General features: G+C 38.1%; 1 protein-coding gene across 2 annotated transcripts in view; it reads left to right on the top strand.

Moving 5' to 3' along the window:
- The window catches only part of emilin1b (elastin microfibril interfacer 1b), a 105,024-nt gene that overhangs the window by 6,014 nt on the left and 73,497 nt on the right, over positions 1-25,513 (top strand). For both annotated transcript variants that reach the window (XM_061963874.2, XM_061963875.2), the window contains one exon: positions 22,698-22,823. In XM_061963874.2, coding sequence (XP_061819858.2) covers positions 22,698-22,823 — 126 coding nt within the window. The remainder of the gene's footprint in view (positions 1-22,697; positions 22,824-25,513) is intronic.

Below are 25,513 nucleotides of genomic sequence, written 5' to 3'. Positions count from 1 at the left end.
CTTATTACGTCAGGCCACATGACAATATTATCTTTGGAGGGATTAGTAACGTCATATCCAATAAAAATAACAACTGGAATGGTAATATTTGACCAATGTTGCTGAGATGGAGAAAAACATGTTCACGAGTCGCCATCTCATCGCAGGGCCAACACAGATAATAACTCAGAAAATCTGCAAAGACTCCTCCCACCCCCACCAAGGACTGTTTTCACTGCTGGACTCTAGAAAGAGGTTCCGCAGCCTCCAAAGCAGAACCTCCAGGTTCTGTAACAGCTTCTTCCCTCAGGCCGTAAGACTCTTGAACGCATCATAATTAAATTATCCCCTCAACTCCCCCCAAAATGGATTAACTCGCTGGAATAAAAAAGACAATATAACATGCATCCATAAACGTGGACGCATGTGTAAAAAGTGCAATATATTTATCTGTACAGTAATCTATTTATTTATATTTATATATATCTATATATATTTATTTATTTTATATATATATGTATATATTTATTTATTTATATATGCACTTTATTGCTTTTTTATCCTGCACTACCATGAGCTTATGTAACGAAATTTCGTTCGTATCTGTGCTGTAAAGTTCAAATTTGAATGACAATAAAAATGAAGTCTAAATCTAAGTCTAAGTCTAAGTCTAATAGACAGACAACATTCACACTGACATTCACACACTAGGGACAATTTAGTGTTGCCAATCAACCTATCCCCAGGTGCATGTCTTTATTTGTCAAGTAATGCAAAGCAGATATACTGTTTCATGACACAAGTAGTCTTAATGGACAATATTTAAAGCTCTTGTGCCCAACTGGCCCTGATACAAGACAATTTCAATATTTCATTGGCACAATAAATGTGTTTTTGTAGAGTTATTTATTTTGTAAAAATATCTGAGTGGTCATAAAAATAATGTAGATTACATGTTGACTGTCTATTTGCATCATGGATGCGTGAAATCCAAACATTTGCACTACGGCCATGTTATAAACACCTGAAGGCTACATGTTTTTGAAAAAAGATACATGTAATAATTTCTAAACCACTCAGTGGCCTAGTGTTTAGAGTGTCCGCCCTGAGATCGGTAGGTTGTGAGTTCATACCCCGGCCGAGTCATACCAAAGACTATAAAAATGGAACCCGTTACCTCCCTGCTTGGCACTCAGCATCAAAGGTTGGAATTGGGGGTTAAATCACCAAAAATTATTCCCGGGCGCGGCCACCGCTGTTGCTCACTGCTCCCCTCACCTCCCAGGGGGTAAACAAGGGGATGGGTCAAATGCAGAGGACACATTTCACCACACCTAGTGTTTGTGTGACAATCATTGGTACTTTAACTTTAACTTTAAATTCATATTAGTGACACACAGAATTTTGGTTTCAGCCGAAATACTTTTATCAGCAAAACTACACTGCCAAAACGGATGTTGGGACGGCGTGGCGCAGTGGGAGAATGGCCGTGCACGACCCGAGGGTCCCTGGTTCAATCCCCACCTAGTACCAACCTCGTCATGTCCGTTGTGTCCTGAGCAAGACACTTCACCCTTGCTCCTGATGGGTGCTGGTTAGCGCCTTGCATGGCAGCTCCCTCCATCAGTGTGTGAATGTGTGTGTGAATGGGTAAATGTGGAAGTAGTGTCAAAGCGCTTTGAGTACCTCAAAGGTAGAAAAGCGCTATACAAGTACAACCCATTTATCATTTATGTTGTGATGACGTAAGCAGGAAGCTTGTGCTTTTCTGGAGTGAAGGCAGCATGTCTGTAGTTACAATACTTTCATTTTAGTGAGATTAATGCAGTCGCAAGCACAAATGCAATGTTAAAAACTGTTACAATAATTTATAAGCTCAAAAACATCTCCGAACTGGAGATGTCCAATTCCGAGAGAATTTTCCTAAAGGAGCTCTTTGCAAAATTTACACAGATGTCTAGAGTGCGCCAACTTTCCACTGTATTTTACACAGTACCCTCTTACGGCTTCTAGTATGTAATGACGTAACTACGTATGTACGTAACATATGCATGTGCATTAGCTTTGGGTGTGGTTAGCTAATAAAAGTAATTTGGATAGCTAACGGTATCTGTCATTGAATGTATATTCTATCATAACAACAACATGACTGCAAATTGTTTGTTGCTTCTTTTGGACTGTTTTTGTATATGTGCATGGGCTCTGCGTGTACGTGTTGACAAGACCGGGTGAGTGACAGCCGTAAACACCAATCATCATATTTGGGCAGGTAAAATGTTATTACATAAGCATTGTAATTGTGAAAAATAAAGGCAAATGTCAAACAAATGTATTCTGTTAAACCAGCCGGTGGTGTTCTTGTCAAGTTTTTTGCTCTTTAAAATGTTACTGTGAGGAAGTTGCAAACAGCACCTTTAAGCGCAAAAATTATGACTGAAGTGATTAAGCTGTGTTTTCATTTGCACTTTAACCTTATTGACAGTTTAGTTAAAAAAAAAACATATTCATTATTCACACAACATTTTCATCAGTTATTTGAGTCCCTTCCTTATTTTTCTGACAATAGCCTGAAGTTAAATAAATAATAATATTTGAGATTAACACATGGTTTCATATAATTTGTCAAGGTTGTAAACAGTAAGTAGGTTAGATATAATTATTGAATACAATTAAAATCAAAAGTAAGATTAGTATCTTTCCATCCATTTGCTACTGCTTGTCCCTTTCGGGGGGAGGGGGGCTGGATCCTACCTCTCAGCTGCATTTGGGCGGAAGGCGGGGTACACCCTGGACAAGTCGCCCTCTCATTGCAGGGCCAACACAGATAGACAACCATTCACACTCACACTCACACATTTGTAAGATTACTAATTCAGTGGTAATATTACCACTCAGATATCTGAGTGGGTCCTGAGCCCCTCTGTAGTGGAAAAGTTGGGTTAAGAACCCCTGGGTTACACAGAGTCCAGGAAACATTAATTATTTTTGGATCGCTTGTGTAATATGTTGCATGCACGCGGGTAACAGAGGTGGTGGTAGTGGTGGGACTGGGTGGGTAATTTGTTGTCAATTAATCCTGTCTGGCCCGCAATCTAAAGTGCGCTGTGAATGTTGCCCTCCTGTAGGATGGAGTTTGACACCCCTTCTCCAGATAGTCCAGTTTGATCATTTTCTAGGCCGCAGGCCAACCTTTGCAGGACCGATCTGAGGACCTCACTAAGCTATTAAATTTTTACCGTGTTTATTTTTATATACAAGTGCTTTATATATATATATATATATATATATATATATATATATATATATATATATATATATATGTGTATATATATATATATATATATATATATATATATATATATATATATATATATATATATATATATATACATACAGTATATATGCTGTACAGTATTTGTGTTTGTGTCGCTTTTTTTCAGGAACACTAATTCAAAAACTCACAATAATGTCTGATTGAATGCTAAAACTGTTATGACAGACCACCTCAAAAAACGAAATGGAATTTGAAATTTTTTTACTGAATGAAACACCCAGAATGTACATGAATATAAAGAATGTGGGATTTTCCATATTATCTATGAACACTGAATATTAACAACATATGAACTTCGCTCTTCTTTTACTTCTCAGACAACCTCCTCGATCGACATTTTTTACAATCAAGTGAAACTCAACAAAAATGTAACAAAAAGGGAAAAAAAAACCCACCTACAATCTGATATAATATCACTTTTTTGCAAAAAATTTTGTTGTAAAAATCTGCTTGCGCATCTTTCTCTGACACCCGCGTTTCAGGCTTGCTGCTCTGGAAACACTGTGGAAACAAACCCCTCCCACACTGTTTGGTGCCTAGTCTGAGTTGATGTGATGTAGATTACCGTAATAACTCGTATATCACTCAAAAAGGCAGATTCCAACCACTGAAATACTTGTATAGTTCAAGACTTACGGAAGTTTGAAAACAGCACTGCACATCATAATGGCGGCTACAGATTCGATGTTAAAGGTCTAAATTTGAGAAACGTCCAACGGGCCGGATTGAATATCCTAACGGCGGCCCGTGGGCCGTAATTTGCCCAGGTCTGTTATAGAGGCACTTGCGTAAGCGCTTGTACATGGACTTTGCTTTGTTCAGGAACAAACTTTAACGTAATATGTTTTTTCTTTGTATCAAACCTAACGTATAATGCTTTAGTCTGGAGAGAACTTAATGTAAGATTGTACAATGCTTTTGTCTTTTCACTAAACATCATGTGATGAATCTTTCTCAGGATGTCCTAATTCTGTATTGAAGGCTGTTCAAAGTTCCTGATATCTGACTAGTCATCATTCAATGTCAGGCCATAATTTACAACATAAATTAATCTCACATTGTGCATGAATATTCTTTCAACAATCCTTAAAGACCGTCTAAATCGTAACAATAGCTCTGTGAAGTGTGTCCATCCCAAGGCACAACACTAGCTCCGCAGCCCCGTCTCCTTGTCCACATCTCCTCTGAACTCTCACGGGGACTCTGGTGTGGCAGAGAGCCAGCCGCTGGTGTCCGGTGCAAACACGGCCATGGCCAAAAGGCTCCCCGAGGCAGATCCAAAAGTTCACAAAACAGCTCAGCAAAAGTCACGAAAGTGCCACCCTTTGTTGTGCAGTCCCAAAAGTGCCCAAACCAAAAGGTAAAGAAACCCCACATGAAAACAAGAGGGAAACATTAAAAACACAAAAGGTGGCCACACAAACGAGGAGACAATGACGAGGACAAGCCATAACTCTTTACTTTCTACACGCACACACTGAGGACTGAGTTTTGAAACCCTTCACCTGGCCAACATTTTCAAATGTGTGTGTTTTAAGTACAAAAGTATCTGTGTTTGTGTGGGCATGTGTGGACAATAGCTCCATATTGTGTTGTGGAATCAACAAATATGAGCACAACTAATGTGAATTAGGGATTAGGTTTTTATGCTGCGGATTTCGATACTAATCATCCATGAGTAAAATCGTCCGATACAATACTGTTATCGATTACATCTATTAACTCTAAAATAGGCTCCAGCACCCCCCACGTTCCCGAAAGGGACAAGCAGTAGAAAATGGATGGATGGATTGAACTGTAAAGGTTTTAATGTATTTATGGTGAGGGCTGTTAACAATGTAACAATATCACCACAATATTCAAACTAGTTTCTTATTTTCTTTTATTGCGTACAATTGTTTGAGCAAGACAAAGTCGAAAGTACACAATAACTAAATAAATGCCAAAACTACCGCCTACTACTCTTTTAAATCCTTCTGTTATTACAATTTAAAGTCCTCCTCTGTCTGTAACATGTTTGGCCTCGTCCTCCAGTGATAATGGCACTTCATAATGGTTCTTATGATATTAAGAAATTTAATTTATTTACAGTATATGTAGGTGATGATTATAAACTTAGGGGAGCGACTCAACATACACTGTATGCACAAACACAATTAGCTGCTAGCCTCCTTTGTCAGCCAGGGGACAAAAATAAAGCTGGAGGGAATAATTTTTTATGATTGTCATTGCTGTAATCTCAATGACTGATCACATACTTGTTCATGTGATCAACCATTGTCTTAAAACATATAATTTTCAATCACAGCAAATTAATTGAAACTTATTATGGCTCCTGTTTGGGGTAAAAGTATTCCTTCTCAAATAGTGGGACGGGCCCACCTAGGGGGGACGCGGTGCGATGCCAGGGGGGTCGGGTGTGACTCCAGGGCACATGCTTTATCAGTATCATGCAGTATATGCTTCAAACCCTGCTTTGAAAAGCTGTTCTCTGCCAAACGTGCTCAGTGTAGCCATTAATCCTGACTTTCACATTTTGATTAAAAAACACAGTTTTATTAATTTTTGTTTAGTTGGTTTAAGTGTTTTGTATATTGTGTTTCTGAGTCAATGTTACTGATCAATTTCAATGTATTCTTTGTAAACGCATATAATTTTATTTTTTCAGTATTAACTGGTTAAAGTCGGTCAAAACATTTTTATAATTTGAATAAGGATTTATATTTTGGGAGAATGTTTTTTTCTGTTACAAACTAGTGTTAATAAAGTTTGTTGTAAGTTTATCTATATTTCTTTATTTTTTGTTTTGCTTAATGTTAATAAGGATGCAATGTTAGGCAGCGGTTTACTTATAACAATTTTAAAGCCAAATGATACAATGATGCTATTTATAGTCTCTTTCTAGCTTTTCTGGAAACAGATCTTTAGCTTTTCTACAAACAGATTTTTAAAATCAAATATGAAAAAGTTATGCCATTTGGAGCATATTTTGCAAAGAACATGACTTTTGGGGGGAACGATTGTACACAGACTGAAGTTTAAGTTCAGCAAATGTCTTGATATTTGATGTACCTTTGTGTCATGTCTGTGTAATCAAGTTTTGTTTTAAGTCATGTTTTGTTTACCGGTAGTTTCTGGCTTTTCACTCCCTTGTCTTGTTTGCATGATTACCCATTAGTTTTCACCTGTCACGTCACGCACCTGTTTCACGTTTTGAGTCACGCACCTGTTTTTGTTAATCATGTCTGTTATTTAAGCTTTTCATTTTCTGTTGTTCGTCCTGACGACATCCTCGCATTTATGCCCCCTGTCACACTCTGTCCACGGCTGCGCACTTCATGTCCATGCCAAGTAAGTTTGTTTATTATTGCCACAGTTAGTGTTTTTTATTGTTCATAGTTTTTTGCCCCCGTGCAAGTCTTTTGTTTTCATTAGTCAAGTTGTACATCCGCCTTGAGCGCGCCTTTTGTTCTTTTGTTAGTGTAAAATAAATAATGTCTTCACCTTCACGCCATGTCTGGTCCAAATGCTCATTTGCACCACGGGAGAACAAACCACGTCAAAGTCCTAGTCTTGACAGATGTCGTCAGCTAAAAAGTTCTCCCGCAAGACATTTGGACAATTTTGACGAGGGAACATGGGCGGTCCTGCGCGCGATGGAGGAGGAAACGCTGCGCTACTCCTCCGTGGAGCGCAGAGATCTCATGTGGGGTCCGACCGGCAAACTGGTGCCGATCAGCTCCGTTTGGCCCAGGGACGTTGGCGCGTCATCCCAGCCACAGAAGCGCCGCCAAAGGCGAGGGACGCCAGGAAGGACATCCGCGAGCCAGCGGGACACGCCGCTCCCACAAGCCCCGCCCCCTCCGGGCAGAAGCAAGCAACAGTCTGCCCGGCTTCCTCAGGATGACATCACAGCCCAGGATTTTTTTTTCAAATCTTTTTCTTTTGAACACCCGCCTCCAACAAAAGACACTAATGGCATGACTTTGATAAATCATTATCAAAACCTGTTTTTAGAGATCAGGTCTAATCAGTCCAAGCCACGTCCCAAATTTCATGCCCCGCCCCCCAAGACTCATGCCCCGCCTCCCAAGACTCAAGTCCCGCCCCCGTCACAATTGTTTTCTTTTTTTCCGCCCACACAACCCCAGGTGGGGGATAAAAAAACAACAACATTGTGGACAACTTAAAGGGGAAATATCAGCCCTCCTCCAGACCTCCCTCCGCCCACCCCTAGAGAGAGTTACAGACCGCAGGAAGCGCGTCTGGTATCCGCCCCTTGAGGGGGGGGCTGGGGTCGGGAGCTGTGTTGGTGGGGTGGCTCGGCATCACCATGCCAAACCACAGCCTCCAGCACGGCCGCCACCACCAGTCTTCCGACCCGTCAAGCCACAGCCTCCAGCACGACCGCCCTCACCAGTCTTCCGACCTGCCAAGCCGCAACCCCCAGCTAGGCCACCTCCACCTGCTCCCAGGCTAGCACCTGTAGCTGCTCCACGGCTAGCACCTGTCGCCGCACCAAGGCTAGCACCAGACCCTCCACGCCAAGACCAAGACCCTCCACGCCAAGACCAAGACCCTCCACGCCAAGACCAAGACCCTCCACGCCAAAACCAAGACCTTCCACGCCAAGTCCAAGACCAAGACCCTCCACGCCAAGTCCAAGACCAAGACCCACCACGCCAAGCTCCGGTACCAGTTCCACGACGCCAAGTGCCGCCAGTCGCAGCTCAACGACGCCAAGTTCCGCCAGTCGCAGCTCAACGACGCCAAGTGCCGCCAGTCGCAGCTCAACGACGCCAAGTGCCGCCAGTCGCAGCTCAACGACGCCAAGTGCCGCCAGTCGCAGCTCAACGACGCCAAGTGCCGCCAGTCGCAGCTCCACGACGCCAAGTGCCGCCAGTCGCAGCTCCACGACGCCAAGTGCCGCCAGTCGCAGCTCCACGACGCCAAGTGCCGCCAGTCGCAGCTCCACGACGCCAAGTGCCGCCAGTCGCAGCTCCACGACGCCAAGATCCGCCATGCCAAGACCAAGACCCGCCATACCAAGACCAAGACCCGCCATGCCAAGACCAAGACCAACACCAAGACCCGCCATGCCAAGACCAAGACCAAGACCCGCCATGCCAAGACCAAGACCAAGACCCGCCATGCCAGGACCAAGACCCACACCAAGACCAAGACCAAGACCCACACCAAGACCAAGACCAAGACCCACACCAAGACCAAGACCAAGACCCGCCATGCCAAGACCCACACCAAGACCAAGACCAAGACCCACGCCGAGCTTCGCCGCTGGACGCGTCACGCCGAGCTTCGCCGCCTGACTTGCCACGCCGAGCTGCCACGCCTGCCAAATTGACGACGCGCCTGCCTCCTCGTCGGCTACGGATATGGCCGCTACCTGGTCGCCCGCCACGCCAAGTGCGCCCACCTCCCAGTCGGCCACGAATGTGGCCAATCCCTGGGCGCCCGCCTCGCCTGCTGCAGCGGCGTTCCACTCGCCGCCGCCACTTGACTTTGCCTCGGTGGATTCGGGGCCACTTGGGCTGGCGACCCACCGCCATGTCCCCCTTCCGCCCTCCCATGACTTTTGTTAAGTTTTTTCTTGGACATCTGGTATCTGTCCTTAAGGGAGGGGCTCTGTCATGTCTGTGTAATCAAGTTTTGTTTTAAGTCATGTTTTGTTTAGTTTCTGGCTTTTCACTCCCTTGTCTTGTTTGCATGATTACCCATTAGTTTTCACCTGTCACGTCACGCACCTGTTTCACGTTTTGAGTCACGCACCTGTTTTTGTTAATCATGTCTGTTATTTAAGCTTTTCATTTTCTGTTGTTCGTCCTGACGACATCCTCGCATTTATGCCCCCTGTCACACTCTGTCCACGGCTGCGCACTTCATGTCCATGCCAAGTGAGTTTGTTTATTATTGCCACAGTTAGTGTTTTTTATTGTTCATAGTTTTTTGCCCCCGTGCAAGTCTTTTGTTTTCATTAGTCAAGTTGTACATCCGCCTTGAGCGCGCCTTTTGTTCTTTTGTTAGTGTAAAATAAATATTGTCTTCACCTTCACGCCATGTCTGGTCCAAATGCTCATTTGCACCACGGGAGAACAAACCACGTCAAAGTCCTAGTCTTGACACTTTGTAAGATTTGATCAAATGTTTATGCTTTCTGTTCTTTTTGGGTCACCCTATAGGTCAGACCCTTATTGTGTAATATGTGGGAAATCGGTAACAACCAAAAGAGTTATATTTATGATGACAGCACTGACAAAATGATCGTTTTCTTATACTGTCCTTTCTTTACTCCATGTATACTGTTCTGGGGACTGTCATGTGATTGCTCCTCTACATTTGCAGGTTAATAACTGTTCATTTGTTTAGCACATTCTGAAAAGTGCAGCCGTACTTTTCAACCCACGGATTTTTGGACGATAACATACTGAATTCGGTATCCATCTCAAAGTACTCGTGCTTTGAATTATCTTTTTTTTTTCTTTTTTTTTTTTTTCAAATTGGTTTGGATGAGCTGGAATCTGATGTTCTTCCGGTTATGTGGATGTATGGAATGTGTATTTTGATAAAAGTGTGGCATAGCAGTTCCCATGGAAACACAAATGCAACCAAGCTGCCCCCTAAACATGGGTCCGGCGCTTTTAAAAGGTTAATAAAGAGAAATTAAAGTATATCAACATCAACAATATTTTGTTTGTTTGTTTGTTTGTTTGTTTGTTTGGAAACCCCTAGTATAAAAATAAGATTGTGTAAAGAAAAGAAAGATAAGAAAAACATATTTTGAATATAAGAAAAATCTGTATTTTACAGAATTAAAGTTTAAATTTTACAAGAAAAACTTCTCGTTTTATGTTTATGTGGTAATATTATGATAATAATAATACATTTAATTTATAAGATGCCTTTCGAGGCACTTAAGGACACTGTACAAAAAATGGACCAATAAAAACAATAGATAAGAAACAAAAAACAATATTTAGCTAAAATTAAAGTGAATAAAGTGTGTTTTGAGTCTTGGATTGAGAAAAGTTTTAACATATGTGCTTGTATATGTGTAGACAATGTAAATGTTAATATAATGACAATTGTCATTTCACAAGATTTATTTGAGAATTTACCTGCTTGCAGTTTTTGATGTGTCATTGTGACCTTAAAACCCTAAAAAGGCCGTAACGTTACACCCCTTGTACGTTTGTACTTGCATACAAATGCACCCACACACACCCATGCACACGCACGCAAACACGCACGCACACGCAAGCACACACACAAACACATGCACAGACTCAACATTCTGATGTGACTATGGAATAAATCATTCAATATGTTTCTAATGACATCACAGGCCTTCAGTGCCAAAAAGAGGAAGCTGCTTGCAAACACTTAACATTTTCCATCAATAATGTAAATACACACAACTATACAATACTATTTGCGTAGACATTTTGTGTGTATGGTGTACGAAATGTGACATTTTTGAAGTGATGGGAATTTTTGGAATGTGGGAAATTGTTAGCGTAATGTTTTCATGGTGGAATAGGTTGAGAAATATGGAAACATTAATTTCATTTAGACCGTAATGCTTGGGCATACATGTGATGTTATAATTAAACTGGAAATTTTGGAATGTGGAAAATCGATAGCCTGATTATTATGTTTTAGGGCTAGAATGATTTTCATGGGTTAAGAAATGTTGGAGCACAGAAGAACCTTTGTTTTTGCGAGTAATCCATTTCGAAAGGTCTATACAACCTTCAGGATATCCTGAATGAGTTGAATGTTGGTTTTCATGTTGAAATGGCTTGAAAAATGTGAGAAATATTTGAATATTTAAATACATTTAAATATGAAACTTGTAATAATGTCCATTAATTTCCAATAAGAATGTTGTCGTCTAAAATGTGGAACAATGGAAAATGTAGGAATTTTCTTGGACAATCATTGTGTCAAAAATTAGCAGAACATTTAAGTGTTGGAATGTTTTGAATTCAAATGTGAGAGTAGTTGAGGATGGAAACAATGAGACACACAAACAAAGAGTAGATAATAGAATTTTGGTGCATTGACAATTATTTGAAAACCCTAACATTACAGGATACAAGAGTTTTTCTCTATGATGTCACCATTCTTCAGATGACTTGTAAGTCAGGAGGATGTGGGCGGACAGAAGACTTGAATTGCTAACACAGAGCAGGACCTCAGCCAAGTACAATAGTTGAACTTGATTTGAATGCAGTTGAAGAAAAGTCACATGAATGAATAAACACATGGCAGTATAAATATACAGCCAGCATATTAGCAGGTATTTCCACAGTTTTTACTTTGTACTTTTGTACTAAAAAAAATGAACATGTTTTTCACATTTGTGTTTACAAAACATCCATCCATCCATCCATTTTCTACCGCGTGTCCCTTAATGCTAAAAACAATCCAATGTAGGTGAAGACGTGCTAAACACTTAGACATAATTGACAACAAACACACAATATAAGCCAATACATTTGCTAATCAAGTAATTATTATTTTCCTAATCATTCAAATACTATATAAATATTATATTGGCCAAATATTTAGGTCAATGCATTTTTGTATGTTAATGTTTTCCCTTTAAGGTTTTAAAGCGGCCCTGTTACGCAAAACCAACTTTTCTTACCTATTGGTACCTGTTTTTGTGTATTTGGGCTCTGCATAAGTCCCGAAATTTGAATTTTGCCAAATTAGTGACATTTTTCCCAAGTGTGACATCAGTGGATTATTCATATGTGGTATACAATTATCCTCGGAGCTTTGTGCAGGTCTGCCATATTAGTCTGACTCTGTAGTCAATAAATTATTTATTTTTGTCTATCCTCTTGTTGTGGAGCAGACAAACTTGTACATGTAAACGCATCCTCTGCTGTTGTCATTTCTACTACAAAGTAGCGTATCGAATAAACTTAATCCGTCAATAGACTTGCTATGGAAGCGCTAAAAACTAAAACATGGCTGGCGGGGTAAAGACGCTGACGAAGTGAAGGCACGTAAATAAGACCTCCAACAAAACGGTGCATCCTGAGGAGACGGTCAGAAAGTGGTTTGAAGATAGTCTGTAAAACATAATATATGCAACATTTTGACCAAATAACCACGATTACTTGTTATGTAGATTACAATGAAGTGTTTTCAATGTGGAAAAAAAATATATAATATGACCACTTAAAAGGGGTACTGAACTTTTTTTGGAATTTTGCCTATCATTCACAATCATTGTAAAAGACATGACGACGGATGGATTTGTTTTTATTGCATTCTAAATATTAAATACAATTTATCAAAAGTCTGCTTACAATGGAGCCTATGGGAGCCGTTCAATTCTGCCTATAGAGCCCCTAAAAAAACATCCAAACACCTCCATTAGGGTTTTATATACATGATGTAAGTATATATGTTATGTAGTAACAAGCACATTTATAATAACATTCAATAATTATGTATTTTGATCATTTTAAGCATACGTGGCACAGTAATTTCACAAACACATCACAACGTTTGCTTTTTTCTTCATCACTAATTTCTGCTCATTGCAGACTTCATGAGAGCTAACAAACATAATAAAACATCACTTACTGTGCAACGTCTGCTGTCATTAAGATGCCATCTGCTAGGATGTTAATATATTCCCATTTAGATGAAAAGTGTCTCATAATCTTTGGGAAGAAACGGATTACCTACCCAGACGTTTCATGTCCAGGCATGATTTACGATCTACAATACATTTACTGGGAGCAGGGAAGCGAGAAAGCAGCAGACCACTCGATGATGTAAACATAGGGACACAGAAGTGATTACCTCGCCGCTATAAATAGTTTGTCTGCGTTACCGCTTATAATAACAACATCACTAATAGTCAAGGCACACAAATTTTATTAAGCGTTGTTGCCGCTTTCTGAATAATTATTTATCAGATTTTATGGGCAGAATAGTGGAGCTACCATCCAAATCCAAAATTTGAAGTACCATTTTTTTTTTCCAAAAATCTGAAGTAATGGATTATTTTCCTTTAAATATGAAGTAATCAGTATTTTGCTCCAAAAGTTGATGTTTTTCCTCAAAGCTTGAATAATTATTTTCTCTAAAATTTGAAATTATTAAATCCTCTTTTTAAATTTGAAGTAATTAATGTTTTCTTGTAAAGTTTAAAGTAATACTTTTTATTTAGTTAATGTTTTTCTGTAATATTGTAACTACTGTAGTTATTTTTTCCTCTAAAGTGTTAAGTAATTACTTTTTTTCTCTAGAGTTTGAAGTAACACATTTTGTCATCTAAAAGTCAAGTCATCGATTATTTTCCTTTAAATTATGAAGTAATTTGTATTTATTCTTTAAGTATGAAGTAAATAAACCTATCTTCTAAAATGTTATTTTCTGAGATATGAAAAAAATTTGAAGCAAAAAATAGTCCTCTGAAATGTTCAGTAATTAATTTTCTCTAAAATATGAAGTGAATATTTTTTCTCTAAAATGTGTTAAGATGGTAAGATGATGGTAAGATGGTAAGATATGAAGCACACATTTTGTGAAATGTATTTTTTCCTCTAAAATTTGAAGTAATTAAAATTTACTCTGAAATTTTAGGTGATACGTTTTTCCTCAAAAACGTTAAGAAATTCATGTTTCCTTATTAAAGAATTGCAGTAGATGATGAAAAAGATGCTTTGAGACCAAACATCTTCTGCAAGTGAAGTGACACAAATCCAAATATTTTTGTCTGTAAATCATTGCTAAAAGTTCAATCATTATTTTAATACACTATAAATACGCTATATTAAGCTGAAAATATTATTTTGACACTAATACATTTGAATAATTTTCACACCTTGTAACATGAGTAACAAGTCACATGACACCGCAGAGGGAAAATTATGATTGGGTACAATTTGTCTTTTTTCACCGAGGGGTGTACTCACTTCTTTTGGCAGAAATTTAGATAATAATAAAAGTTTGTTGACTTATTTTAAAAGGACAGTAAATACACTGTATTTCAATGTCTTGTATGTGTATGTGTATACACTATGGTATATCCATTATCTTTTGATTTTGTGGATTTTTTCCGGTTACTTCTTGTTTATTATGTTGGAATCTGGCAAGTCAATTGAATTTAAAGACACAGTCTAATGCTTTGTCAGCCCATGTAGCCAGACCTCATGACATCAGCAGATGCTATTAACACCATCTGCTCATCATTTCCTGGTAATAATCCACAATCATGGCCATTCTTCTGTGTGACGCTGCCAGATACTTCCAGTGTGACTTTAACACACTCAGCAGAATCACTCTTTTGTTTCTTTATACACCCCCCCCCCCCACACACACACACACACACGCACGCACACACAAATATATGTATATATATACACACACAGGCGCACTATGTATACAGTTAAGTTAAAGTTAAAGTACCAATGATAGTCACACACACACTAGGTGTGGGGAAATGTGTCCTCTGCATTTGACCCATCCCCTTGTTCACCCCCTGGGAGGTGAGGGGAGCAGTGATTTGGTGATTTAACCCCCAATTCCAACCCTTGATGCTGAGTGCCAAGCAGAGAGGTAATGGGTCCCATTTTTATAGTCTTTGGGGTTTGAACTCACAACCTACCGATCTCAGGGCAGACACTCTGACCACTAGGTCACTGAGTAGGTATATAATATGTAATACATATATATATATATATATATATATATATATATATATATATATATATATATATATATATATATATATATATATATATATATATATATATATATATACGGTGGAAGAGGGGTTAGTGCATCTGCCTCACAATACGAAGGTCCTGAGTAGTCTTGGGTTCAATCCCGGGCTCGGGATCTTTCTGTGTGGAGTTTGCATGTCCTCCCCGTGACTGCGTGGGTTCCCTCCGGGTACTCCGGCTTCCTACCACTTCCAAAGACATGCACCTGGGGATAGGTTGATTGGCAACACTAAATTAGCCCTAGTGTGTGAATGTGAGTGTGAATGTTGTCTGTCTATCTGTGTTGGCCCTGCGATGAGGTGGCGACTTGTCCAGGGTGTACCCTGCCTTCCGCCCGATTGTAGCTGAGATAGGCTCCAGCGCCCCCCGCCACCCCAAAAGGGAATAAACGGTAGAAAATGGATGGATATATATAATTATACATATATATGTATGTATATATATATATATATGTATCTATATATATATATATATATTAGGGCTACAACAACTAATCGATTAAATCGATTAAAATCGATTATAAAAATAGTTGGCGATTAATTTAGTCATCGATTCGTTGGATCTATGCTATGCGCATGCGCAGAGGCTACGTTTTTTTTTTTTTTCAACCTTTACTTATGAACTGCACCATTTACAAACATCTGAGAAACAATAATCAAAATAATAGGGGTGTAACGGTACGTGTATTTGTATCGAACCGTTTCGGTACGGGGGTTTCGTTTTGGTGCGGAAGTGTACCGGGCGAGTTTCCACACGGACATATTAAGTAGCGCACTGGACGTTGTGTAAACAATACTCAAAATGCCGGACATTTGAGGCATTTAAGAAACATCGCCCGGACAGCCCGGATGTGAAACCGATCGCTGCTAGCATGCTAGCAGCTAACGGGCTACGATAGACTGACCATACGTCCTCTTTTCACCGGACATGTCCTCTTTTGCGGGGCTGTCCGGGCGATGTTTCTTAAATGCCTCAAATGTCTGGCATTTTGAGTTAGGGTTGCGTGTATTTTCAATGTACATTCAGGGTTAAGAAGGTTAAAAACACAACAAATTGTGCGTGCAGCAGCATTCGTGAGGGAAGGGGAGAGACAGAGAGAGCGAGAGAGTTGTGATAAACGCGCATGTGTCGCCAGGCTTTGCTTTTTATCCTTAGATTTATCAGATTTAATTTTTTATTATCTACAGCAGGGGTGTCAAAAGTGTGCATTTTTGTAACATTTTCCTTGTTTTATTTGGCAAGTTGAAAGAACATGGCGCCAGTATGCTGTTTTTTTTCCAATAAAATACTGGAAAGGATAGAAATGTAGTTTATCTCTTGTATCCGATTATTAATCGATTAATCGAAGTAATAATCGACAGATTAATCGATTATCAAATTAATCGTTAGTTACAGCCCTAATATATATGTATATATATATGTATTACATATTATATACCTACTCAGTGGCCTAGTGGTTAGAGTGTCCGCCCTCTATGTATATATATATATATATATATATATATATATATATATACTAGTGTTGTCCTGATACCAATATTTTGGTACCGGTACCAAAATTATTTCAATACTTCCGGTACTTTTTTGGTACTTTTCTAAATAAAGAGGACCACAAAAATTTGCATTATTGGCTTTATTTTAACAAAAACTCTTACTGTACATTAAACGTATGTTTCTTATTGCAATTTTGTCCTTAAATAAAATAGTGAACATACAAGACAACTTGTCTTTTAGTAGTAAGTAAGCAAACAAAGGCTCCTAATTTAGCTACTGACGTATGCAGTAACATATAGTGTCATTTTCCATATTCTTCTGTTGTTTGATACTTTACATTAGTTTTGGATGATACCACAAATGTGGGTATCAATCCGATACCAAGTCGTTACAGTATCATACAAAGTCCTCATGTGTCCAGGGACATATTTCCTGAGTTTATAAACATAATATACATTTTTTAAAAATGAAAGAGGATGTGATGCCAAAAAATATCGACGTAATCATAGTAGTATCGACTAGATATACGCTACTGTACTTGGTATCATTACAGTGGATGTTAGGTATAGATCCACCAATGGCGTTTGTTTACATTTTGATGGGGGGGGGGGGGGTACTTTTCAGAGGTGGTATAGTACCGAATATGGTTCATTAGTATTGCAGTACTATACTAATAACGGTATACCGTACAACCCTAATACATACATACGGTCACGATCAAAAGTTTACATACACTTGTAAAGAACATAATGTCATGGCTGTCCAATAATTTGTACAACTCTTATTTTTTTGTGATAGAGTGATTGGAGCACATACTTGTTGGTCACAAAAAACATTCATGGAGTGTGGTTCTTTTATGAACTTATTATGAGTCTACTGAAAATGTGACCAAATCTGCTGGGTCAAAAGTATACATACAGCAATGTTAATATGTGTGGTAAAGGAATGGCTAAATCAGGCTAGAATTAAGGTTTTAGAATGGCCTTCCCAAAGTCCTGACTTAAATGTGTGGACAATGCTGAAGAAACAAGTCCATGTCAGAAAACCAACAAATATAGCTGAACTGCACCAATTTTGTCAAGAGGAGTGGTCAAAGATTCAACCAGAAGCTTGCCAGAAGCTTGTGGATGGCTACCAAAAGTGCCTTATTGCAGTGAAACTTGCCAAGGAACATGTAAGCAAATATTAACATTGCTGTATGTATACTTTTGACCCAGCAGATTTGGTCACATTTTCAGTAGACCCATAATAAACTTCATGAATGTTTTTTGTGACCAACAAGTACAGGTAAAAGCCAGTAAATTAGAATATTTTGAAAAACTTGATTTATTTCAGTAATTGCATTCAAAAGGTGTAACGTGTACATTATATTTATTCATTGCACACAGACTGATGCATTCAAATGTTTATTTCATTTAATTTTGATGATTTGAAGTGGCAACAAATGAAAATCCAAAATTCCGTGTGTCACAAAATTAGAATATTACTTAAGGCTAATACAAAAAATGGATTTTTAGAAATGTTGGCCATGACATGGCACCCCAAACCATCACCCAACCATGCAAATTTTGCATTTCCTTTGGAAATCGAGGTCCCAGAGTCTGGAGGAAGACAGGAGAGGCACAGGATCCACGTTGCCTGAAGTCTAGTGTAAAGTTTCCACCATCAGTGATGGTTTGGGGTGCCATGTCATCTGCTGGTGTCGGTCCACTCTGTTTCCTGAGATCCAGGGTCAACGCAGCCGTCTACCAGCAAGTTTTAGAGCACTTCATGCTTCCTGCTGCTGACCTGCTCTATGGAGATGGAGATTTCAAGTTCCAACAGGACTTGGCGCCTGCACACAGCGCAAAATCTACCCGTGCCTGGTTTACGGACCATGGTATTTCTGTTCTAAATTGGCCCGCCAACTCCCCTGACCTTAGCCCCATAGAAAATCTGTGGGGTATTGTGAAAAGGAAGATGCAGAATGCCAGACCCAAAAACGCAGAAGAGTTGAAGGCCACTATCAGAGCAACCTGGGCTCTCATAACACCTGAGCAGTGCCAGAAACTCATCGACTCCATGCCACGCCGCATTAACGCAGTAATTGAGGCAAAAGGAGCTCCAACCAAGTATTGAGTATTGTACTTGCTCATATTTTTCATTTTCATACTTTTCAGTTGGCCAACATTTCTAAAAATCCCTTTTTTGTATTAGCCTTAAGTAATATTCTAATTTTGTGACACACGGAATTTTGGATTTTCATTTGTTGCCACTTCAAATCATCAAAATTGAATGAAATAAACATTTGAATGCATCAGTCTGTGTGCAATGAATAAATATAATGTACAAGTTACACCTTTTGAATGCAATTACTGAAATAAATCAAGTTTTTCAAAATATTCAAATTTACTGGCTTTTACCTGTATGTGCTCCAATCACTCTATCACAAAAAAATAAAAGTTGTAGAAAGTATTGGAAACTCAAGACAGCCATGACATTATGTTCTTTACAAGTGTATGTAAACTTTTGATTGCGACTGTACATACACATATACTGCCCAAAGATAGGTGTGCCAAGTTGGTGGTATCGTATTCAAAAAGACTTGAGGCAGTAATTGCTGCCAGAGGTGCATCAACAAAGTCTTGAGCAAAGGCTTTAAAGACTTATGTACATATTTTTTTATTTAGTTTTTTTAAATAAATTAGCTTATTAAAAAAAAAAAAAAACTGTTCACAGTGTCATTGTGGGGTTATTGTCTGTAGAATCTTGAGGACAAAAATGACTGTATTTCATTCTGGATTAAGGCTGTAAACAGTGGCGGACCCTGTATCGGTCCGCCGTGGTGAAGAAAGAGCTCAGCCGGAAGGCAAAGTTCTCAGTTTACCGGTTGATCTACGTTCCCATCCTCACCTATGGTCATAAGCTTTGCGTTATGACCGAAAGGACAAGATCACGGGTACAAGCGGCTCCCTTAAAAATATGGTGAGAAGCTCTGTCAGTCGGGAAGAGCTCAGAGTAAAGCAGCTGCTCCTCCATATGGAGAGGAGCCAGATGAGGTGGTTTGGGCATCTGGTCAGATTTTTCCCCCGAAAGGTGTTTAGGGCGTGTTCGTGTCCACCATTATTGACCGTGATCCTGTCTGTGTCTGTGAGTGTGTGTGTGTGTTTGTGTACGTTTTTGTGAACGTGTCCGTGTGCGTGACCATCCCGTTCCACTGTCGGGAAAGTCAATCTACTTACGACGTAATTAACATTCAATCGCGTTGTGTCTCTTCCTCCTTACACAGCTGGAAGTGCAGCACAGAAGAACAAAATAAAGAAATATGACTAACCATAGACATCGTATAAGTAGACGCAGCATCGACCGCTACTGCCTACTGGCGCTGACGAGATGCGGGGCCGCCATCTTGGAGTGGTGATCCGCTCCACTCCGTGCAATTCATTTGGCAGGAGCAATGAACTGTCAGCGCATTTAATTAATCTTACCTCACTGAATACTACTGATTTTCACGTGTTTTTTTGTCATACGTGTAGCTATGATAAAGGACACATGTTTTGGCATGTTTTATTATTCATAGTTTGCTTAACAGTAATACAATATTCTTATATGCTAAAAGTGACCAGATGTCCGAGATCAAAACCTGCGAATATAATCCCAGAAAAGGGGGGAAAAAACGGTCAGCTATTTATAAATTCAAGAAACAATATGATTAGGTTATATATACATGCGTATATCCTACATAAACAATGTATGAATACATTACATATCTATATATCTATGTATCTCTGTTGCTGCAGCAGCAGAGAGTTTATTCTGTCTTGACACTTTGTATTGATATTTTGTATTACATTCTTCCCTTAAATGATAATGTTTACAGTGATTGTTTTATATGTATTTTTTATGTATGTCGCTTTGGATAAAAGCATCTGCCAAATACTTAAACATAAACATATATAAACACCTGAAAGGTTTTATATCAGCTAAAACCACCAATCTGTTTCACTGGATTCAGAATAAAACCAAATTCTGTCTTACCCAACAATGTTAGTATTTGAATATTGTTACTTGAAGACGTACTCCTGGTTACAATTATACTGTTAAGAAATTGTCTTATACTTTGCCTAAAATGAGAATGCATCATAATCAGTGGCGGCTGGTGAGTTTTGTTTTAGGTGTCACAATCATTTATTTAAACTTTATGTTATTCAAGTATGACATTTTTTAATTTAATTAATTTAATTGACAAGCAATTCTATTATGGTCATACTCTTGTTTGCTAGCGGTTACGATTTCAGTACTATTAAAGATCTTTGCTCCTTCTCAACTCTGTGGTAATATTCTTTCACAAAATACAATCAATAGTACGTTAATGTTAAATCTTACTTGTGAAAAGTAATCCCCCGATTCCTATTTTCAACCGTCCGCTCATTTGAGCAGGAAAACGCTGAACACCAGCCTGGCATCTTTGTTTTCTACCTGTCAACTGTCAGTGTAGGCTGCTCGCCGGCTCCTCATCACCACTTCAAGATGGCGGCCGAATTTCTCGCGTCACAGCAGCCAATGCTGCGTCTACTTATAAGATGTCTATGTGACTAACACTAGCATAGAAGTTGAAACACAACATTTAAAAGCAGCAGCGACTTTTGTTTTACTATCTGCTGCAGTTCCCCAGTAATCCTGCCCTAAATGCGGATTTGCAGGCACTCAGAGAACGTCCATTGGTATTGGTACCGACTGGGAGAATCAACACACCCACTAATTTAATCAGAAAATACATTTTTATATCAAAATATTTTTAAATCAGACTTTTTGATTATGTGTCTGCAAAGATTCCACTCCTGTTATAATATGTACTAAAACAGTTGCTCCTGCTGTTGTAACAAGCACAATGGTACCAGTATACTGGTATAAAAAAATACTCAGCAGTTTTGTTATTGTCAAACGTGTGTGTGTGTGTGTGTGTGTGTGTGTGTGTGTGTGTGTGTGTGTGTGTGTGTGTGTGTGTGTGTGTGTGTGTGTGTGTGTGTGTGTGTGTGTGTGTGTGCGTGTGTGTGTTTTCTTCGCTTCTTTTTTTGGTACAGCACTTTGTTTTTGCCACTTGCCTTTGTATAAAAGGTGCTATACAAATAAAGTTTGATTTGATTTGATTTGATTTAATGATTAATTGAATTTATTTATACATATTGATTCTTAACAATACATATTGATTTTTAATGACACTTTGGGACTTTAATGATATTGTTTTTGATGCCTTATTGACACCTAATGAACACACATTGATACATTAGTGATACATATTCATACACATTGATGCATTATTGATACATATTGATATTTACTGACACATATTGATTCGTCATTATACACAATCATACCTTTATTGATACATACTGTGATACCTATTGATCTATAGATAATATATTGTTAATTATTGATAGACATTGGTATTTTATGAAAATACTGTATTTATTGATACCGTATTCCTACCTCTTTGATATACATTGATTCTTTATTGATACACATTGATTCCTTATTGACACATAATTATACCTCATTGACAGCTTATTAATTCATATTGATACTTTGATTATTACTGATACGTGTTGATACCTTGATAGCTTAGTTTTATATAATGATGCTTTAATGCTACATATTGATTCCTACTGATACACATTGTTACCTGAGATACATATGTATTCTTAATAACACACCATGATACCTTATTGATACATATTGATACACATTAATACCTTATTTCATGTATTCTCATTGATACTTTATTAATACACATTTTTACCCTAATGACACATATTGTGATACATTATTGATTCATTTTAATACATCATTGATGCATATTGTGAAACCTTATTGATACATATTGTGATACATTATTGATACATATTGTGATACATTATTGATACATATTATAATACAATATTGAAATGTTTTGATAATATTGTGATACGTTATTGATACATACGGATATGTAATTTATATATACTGATACACGTTAAAACCTTATTGATACATATTGTGATACATTACTGTTACATATTGAAACATTCTTATACCTTATTGATACATATTGGTACCTTATTGAAACATAATGGTACTTTTCATATGTATTTTTTCAACAGAAACTGGTGTGCGTTTGCTGTGACCAAGACAGTGAGTTGTGTTGTTGAAGACGGTGTGGAGACGTACGTGAAGCCAGACTACCACCCTTGTGCGTGGGGTAGCTCTCAGTGCAGTCGACTGGTCGCGTAAGTACTGCACACACACACACACACACACACACACACACACACACACACACACACACACACACACACAAGCGCGCGCGCACACACGCACACACACATACACACACACACACACACTCACACACACACAAACACCTTGTATAAAATGATTTAATGCTGTCCTCTGACTCACAAGTGGTGCTGGAAAAAATTGCTGAATGATTTTGTCGCTGTAGCCAAGTGGAATGCGAGTGAAGTGCTGAGCTCCAGCTGGTAATTACACACAAACAAACTCTGGAGATCTCCTTCATTCTACTCAATTTTTCCCCCAAAAACAAAATACAATTTGACAGTCCTGGGGTTCCTGCTGTGCAATCACACAAAAAACATCACAATTAAGCTATTAAAGTCTTGCTTAAAGGGTTTCTGTTTGTTTGTATAAAACATGGAAGCAAGAATACACAGTAATACAGCACATATTTACAAAGGTGGGTAGAGTAGCCAGAAATTGTACTCAAGTAAGAGTACTGTTACTTTAGAGATTTATTACTCAAGTAAAAGTAAGGAGTAGTCACCCAAATATTTACTTGAGTAAAAGTAAAAAGTATGTTGTGAAAAAACTACTCAAGTACTGAGTAACTGATGAGTAACATACACACTCATATCATATATATATATATATATATATATATATATATATATATATATATATATATATATATATATATATATATATGTATATATATATATATATATATATATATATATATATATACATATATATATATATATATATATATATATATATATATATATATATACACATACATACATACATTTACATTGATATATACAGTATATAATTTATATGTATTTATTTTGCTGTTTTTGTTTACATGTTAAAGCTGTTTTAATGAATATACATGCATGTTTAACATATAGATTCCTTTCTTTAATGAAGACTAGACTATAAGTTGGTGTATTACCTGATTCTGATGACTTGCGTTGATTGTAATCAGACAGTCGTGATGATAACGTCCACGTTTTCAAATGGAGGAGAAGAAAAGTTCCTCTTTTCTGTCTAATACCACATGAAAGTGGTGGGTTTTTGGCATCTTATTTGTCCAGCTTCCAAACTCGTTTTTATACACTTTACAAGAAATATATTGGCGTCAAACTCCGTAGCTTGCTAGCTTGTTTGTGCTGGCTTTCGGAGACTCTTGTTTTGAAAGAGCAGGCGCGATGGAGCGGCACTTTTATTGTGAAGACAGGAACGTCCTCATGTGCGGTCAGTCTTTAGGCTTTTGACGGGATGTACGGTTGAAATAAAAAAGTATCTTTTTTCCTTCACACTTTTGATTGATTGATTGGAACTTTTATTATTAGATTGCACAGTACAGTACATATTCCGTACAATTGACCACTAAATGGTAACACCCCAATAAGTTTTTCAACTTGTTTAAGTCAGGTCATGTGACCACCTGGCTCTGTTTGATTGGTCCAACGTCACCAGTGACTGCATCTGATTGGTGGAACGAAGTGAAACGTCACCAGTAAGGCAGGCACTTTGAAGGTCTGTCTGACAGACCAAAACAAACAAAGCGTGCATTAACAGATCGATAAAAATTAGTAGCGAGTAGCGAGCTGAATGTAGATAAAAGTAGCGGAGTAAAAGTAGCGTTCCTTCTCTATAAATATACTTAAGTAAAAGTAAAAGTATGTTGCATTAAAACTACTCTTAGAAGTACAATTTATCGCAAAAGTTACTCAAGTAGATGTAACGGAGTAAATGTAGCGCGTTACTACCCACCTCTGCATATTTATGGGATCACACTAAGTTCAACATGTCCAAAATGGTGTAGGAAGAAGCAGACTTTATTTAATCCTACCCTTTCTCCATTTCCCAGCTATGACTAATACGATTGTTCAATTCCTGTGTTTAATCTGTAACATAAATATATACATACATACATTAAGAAATATTAATAACTATATAATAATAAATAAACCTTTTTTAAAGAGTTATAGTCCACATAAACAAATGCATTTATAGTAGATGCTTTTGTATGTCGGATTCATTATTAAGTTTCAAGATTTATCTTTGTACTGTCATTGTAGACACTTTGGTCCGGTTTCCCGTACAGGGATTAAGCCTTAGTTTTCGACTAAACCACATTGTAAACCAGGATTTACTGAAATTGCTTACTCAGACATGGATTTAAGAAGTTTTTATTCTTGTCCTATTCTTAAATTACATCATCTATTTTCTTTAAGGCAGCCTAGGTCTAAATCAAGACTGCAGGCTCAAGATTTGAGGCTCCACGCATCACGGTACATTGTAAATAAGGCTCCAAACACTTCCTTTTAGCTGTACATTTGACAGCTGATTCATGATTATTTTTATGATAATTTTATTTTTATTTATGATTTTATATGCCATATTTCTAAGGGTCTGTAAAGTACTTTCAAGTAAGAAAGTGTGCTCTATATTAAATAAACCTGCCTTGCCTTGAAAATAGATTACTTTGATTGCCTATCTATTATCCATCCATTTTCTACTGCTTGTCCATCTAAATGATGCTAAAAGGCCACTAAGACCAGAGAGAAGATTGTTCAGAGACAGCAGTATCCTTCTGAACGAATTCAATGATACATATTTTCAAGACAGTTTTTGTGCATCCAAAAAGAAGTTCAGCTCAATTTATGTGTTT

The sequence above is a fragment of the Nerophis lumbriciformis genome, linkage group LG06, assembly GCF_033978685.3.
Source record: "Nerophis lumbriciformis linkage group LG06, RoL_Nlum_v2.1, whole genome shotgun sequence".
NCBI lineage: Eukaryota > Metazoa > Chordata > Actinopteri > Syngnathiformes > Syngnathidae > Nerophis > Nerophis lumbriciformis.
This window is presented reverse-complemented; position numbering and strand designations above follow the sequence as displayed.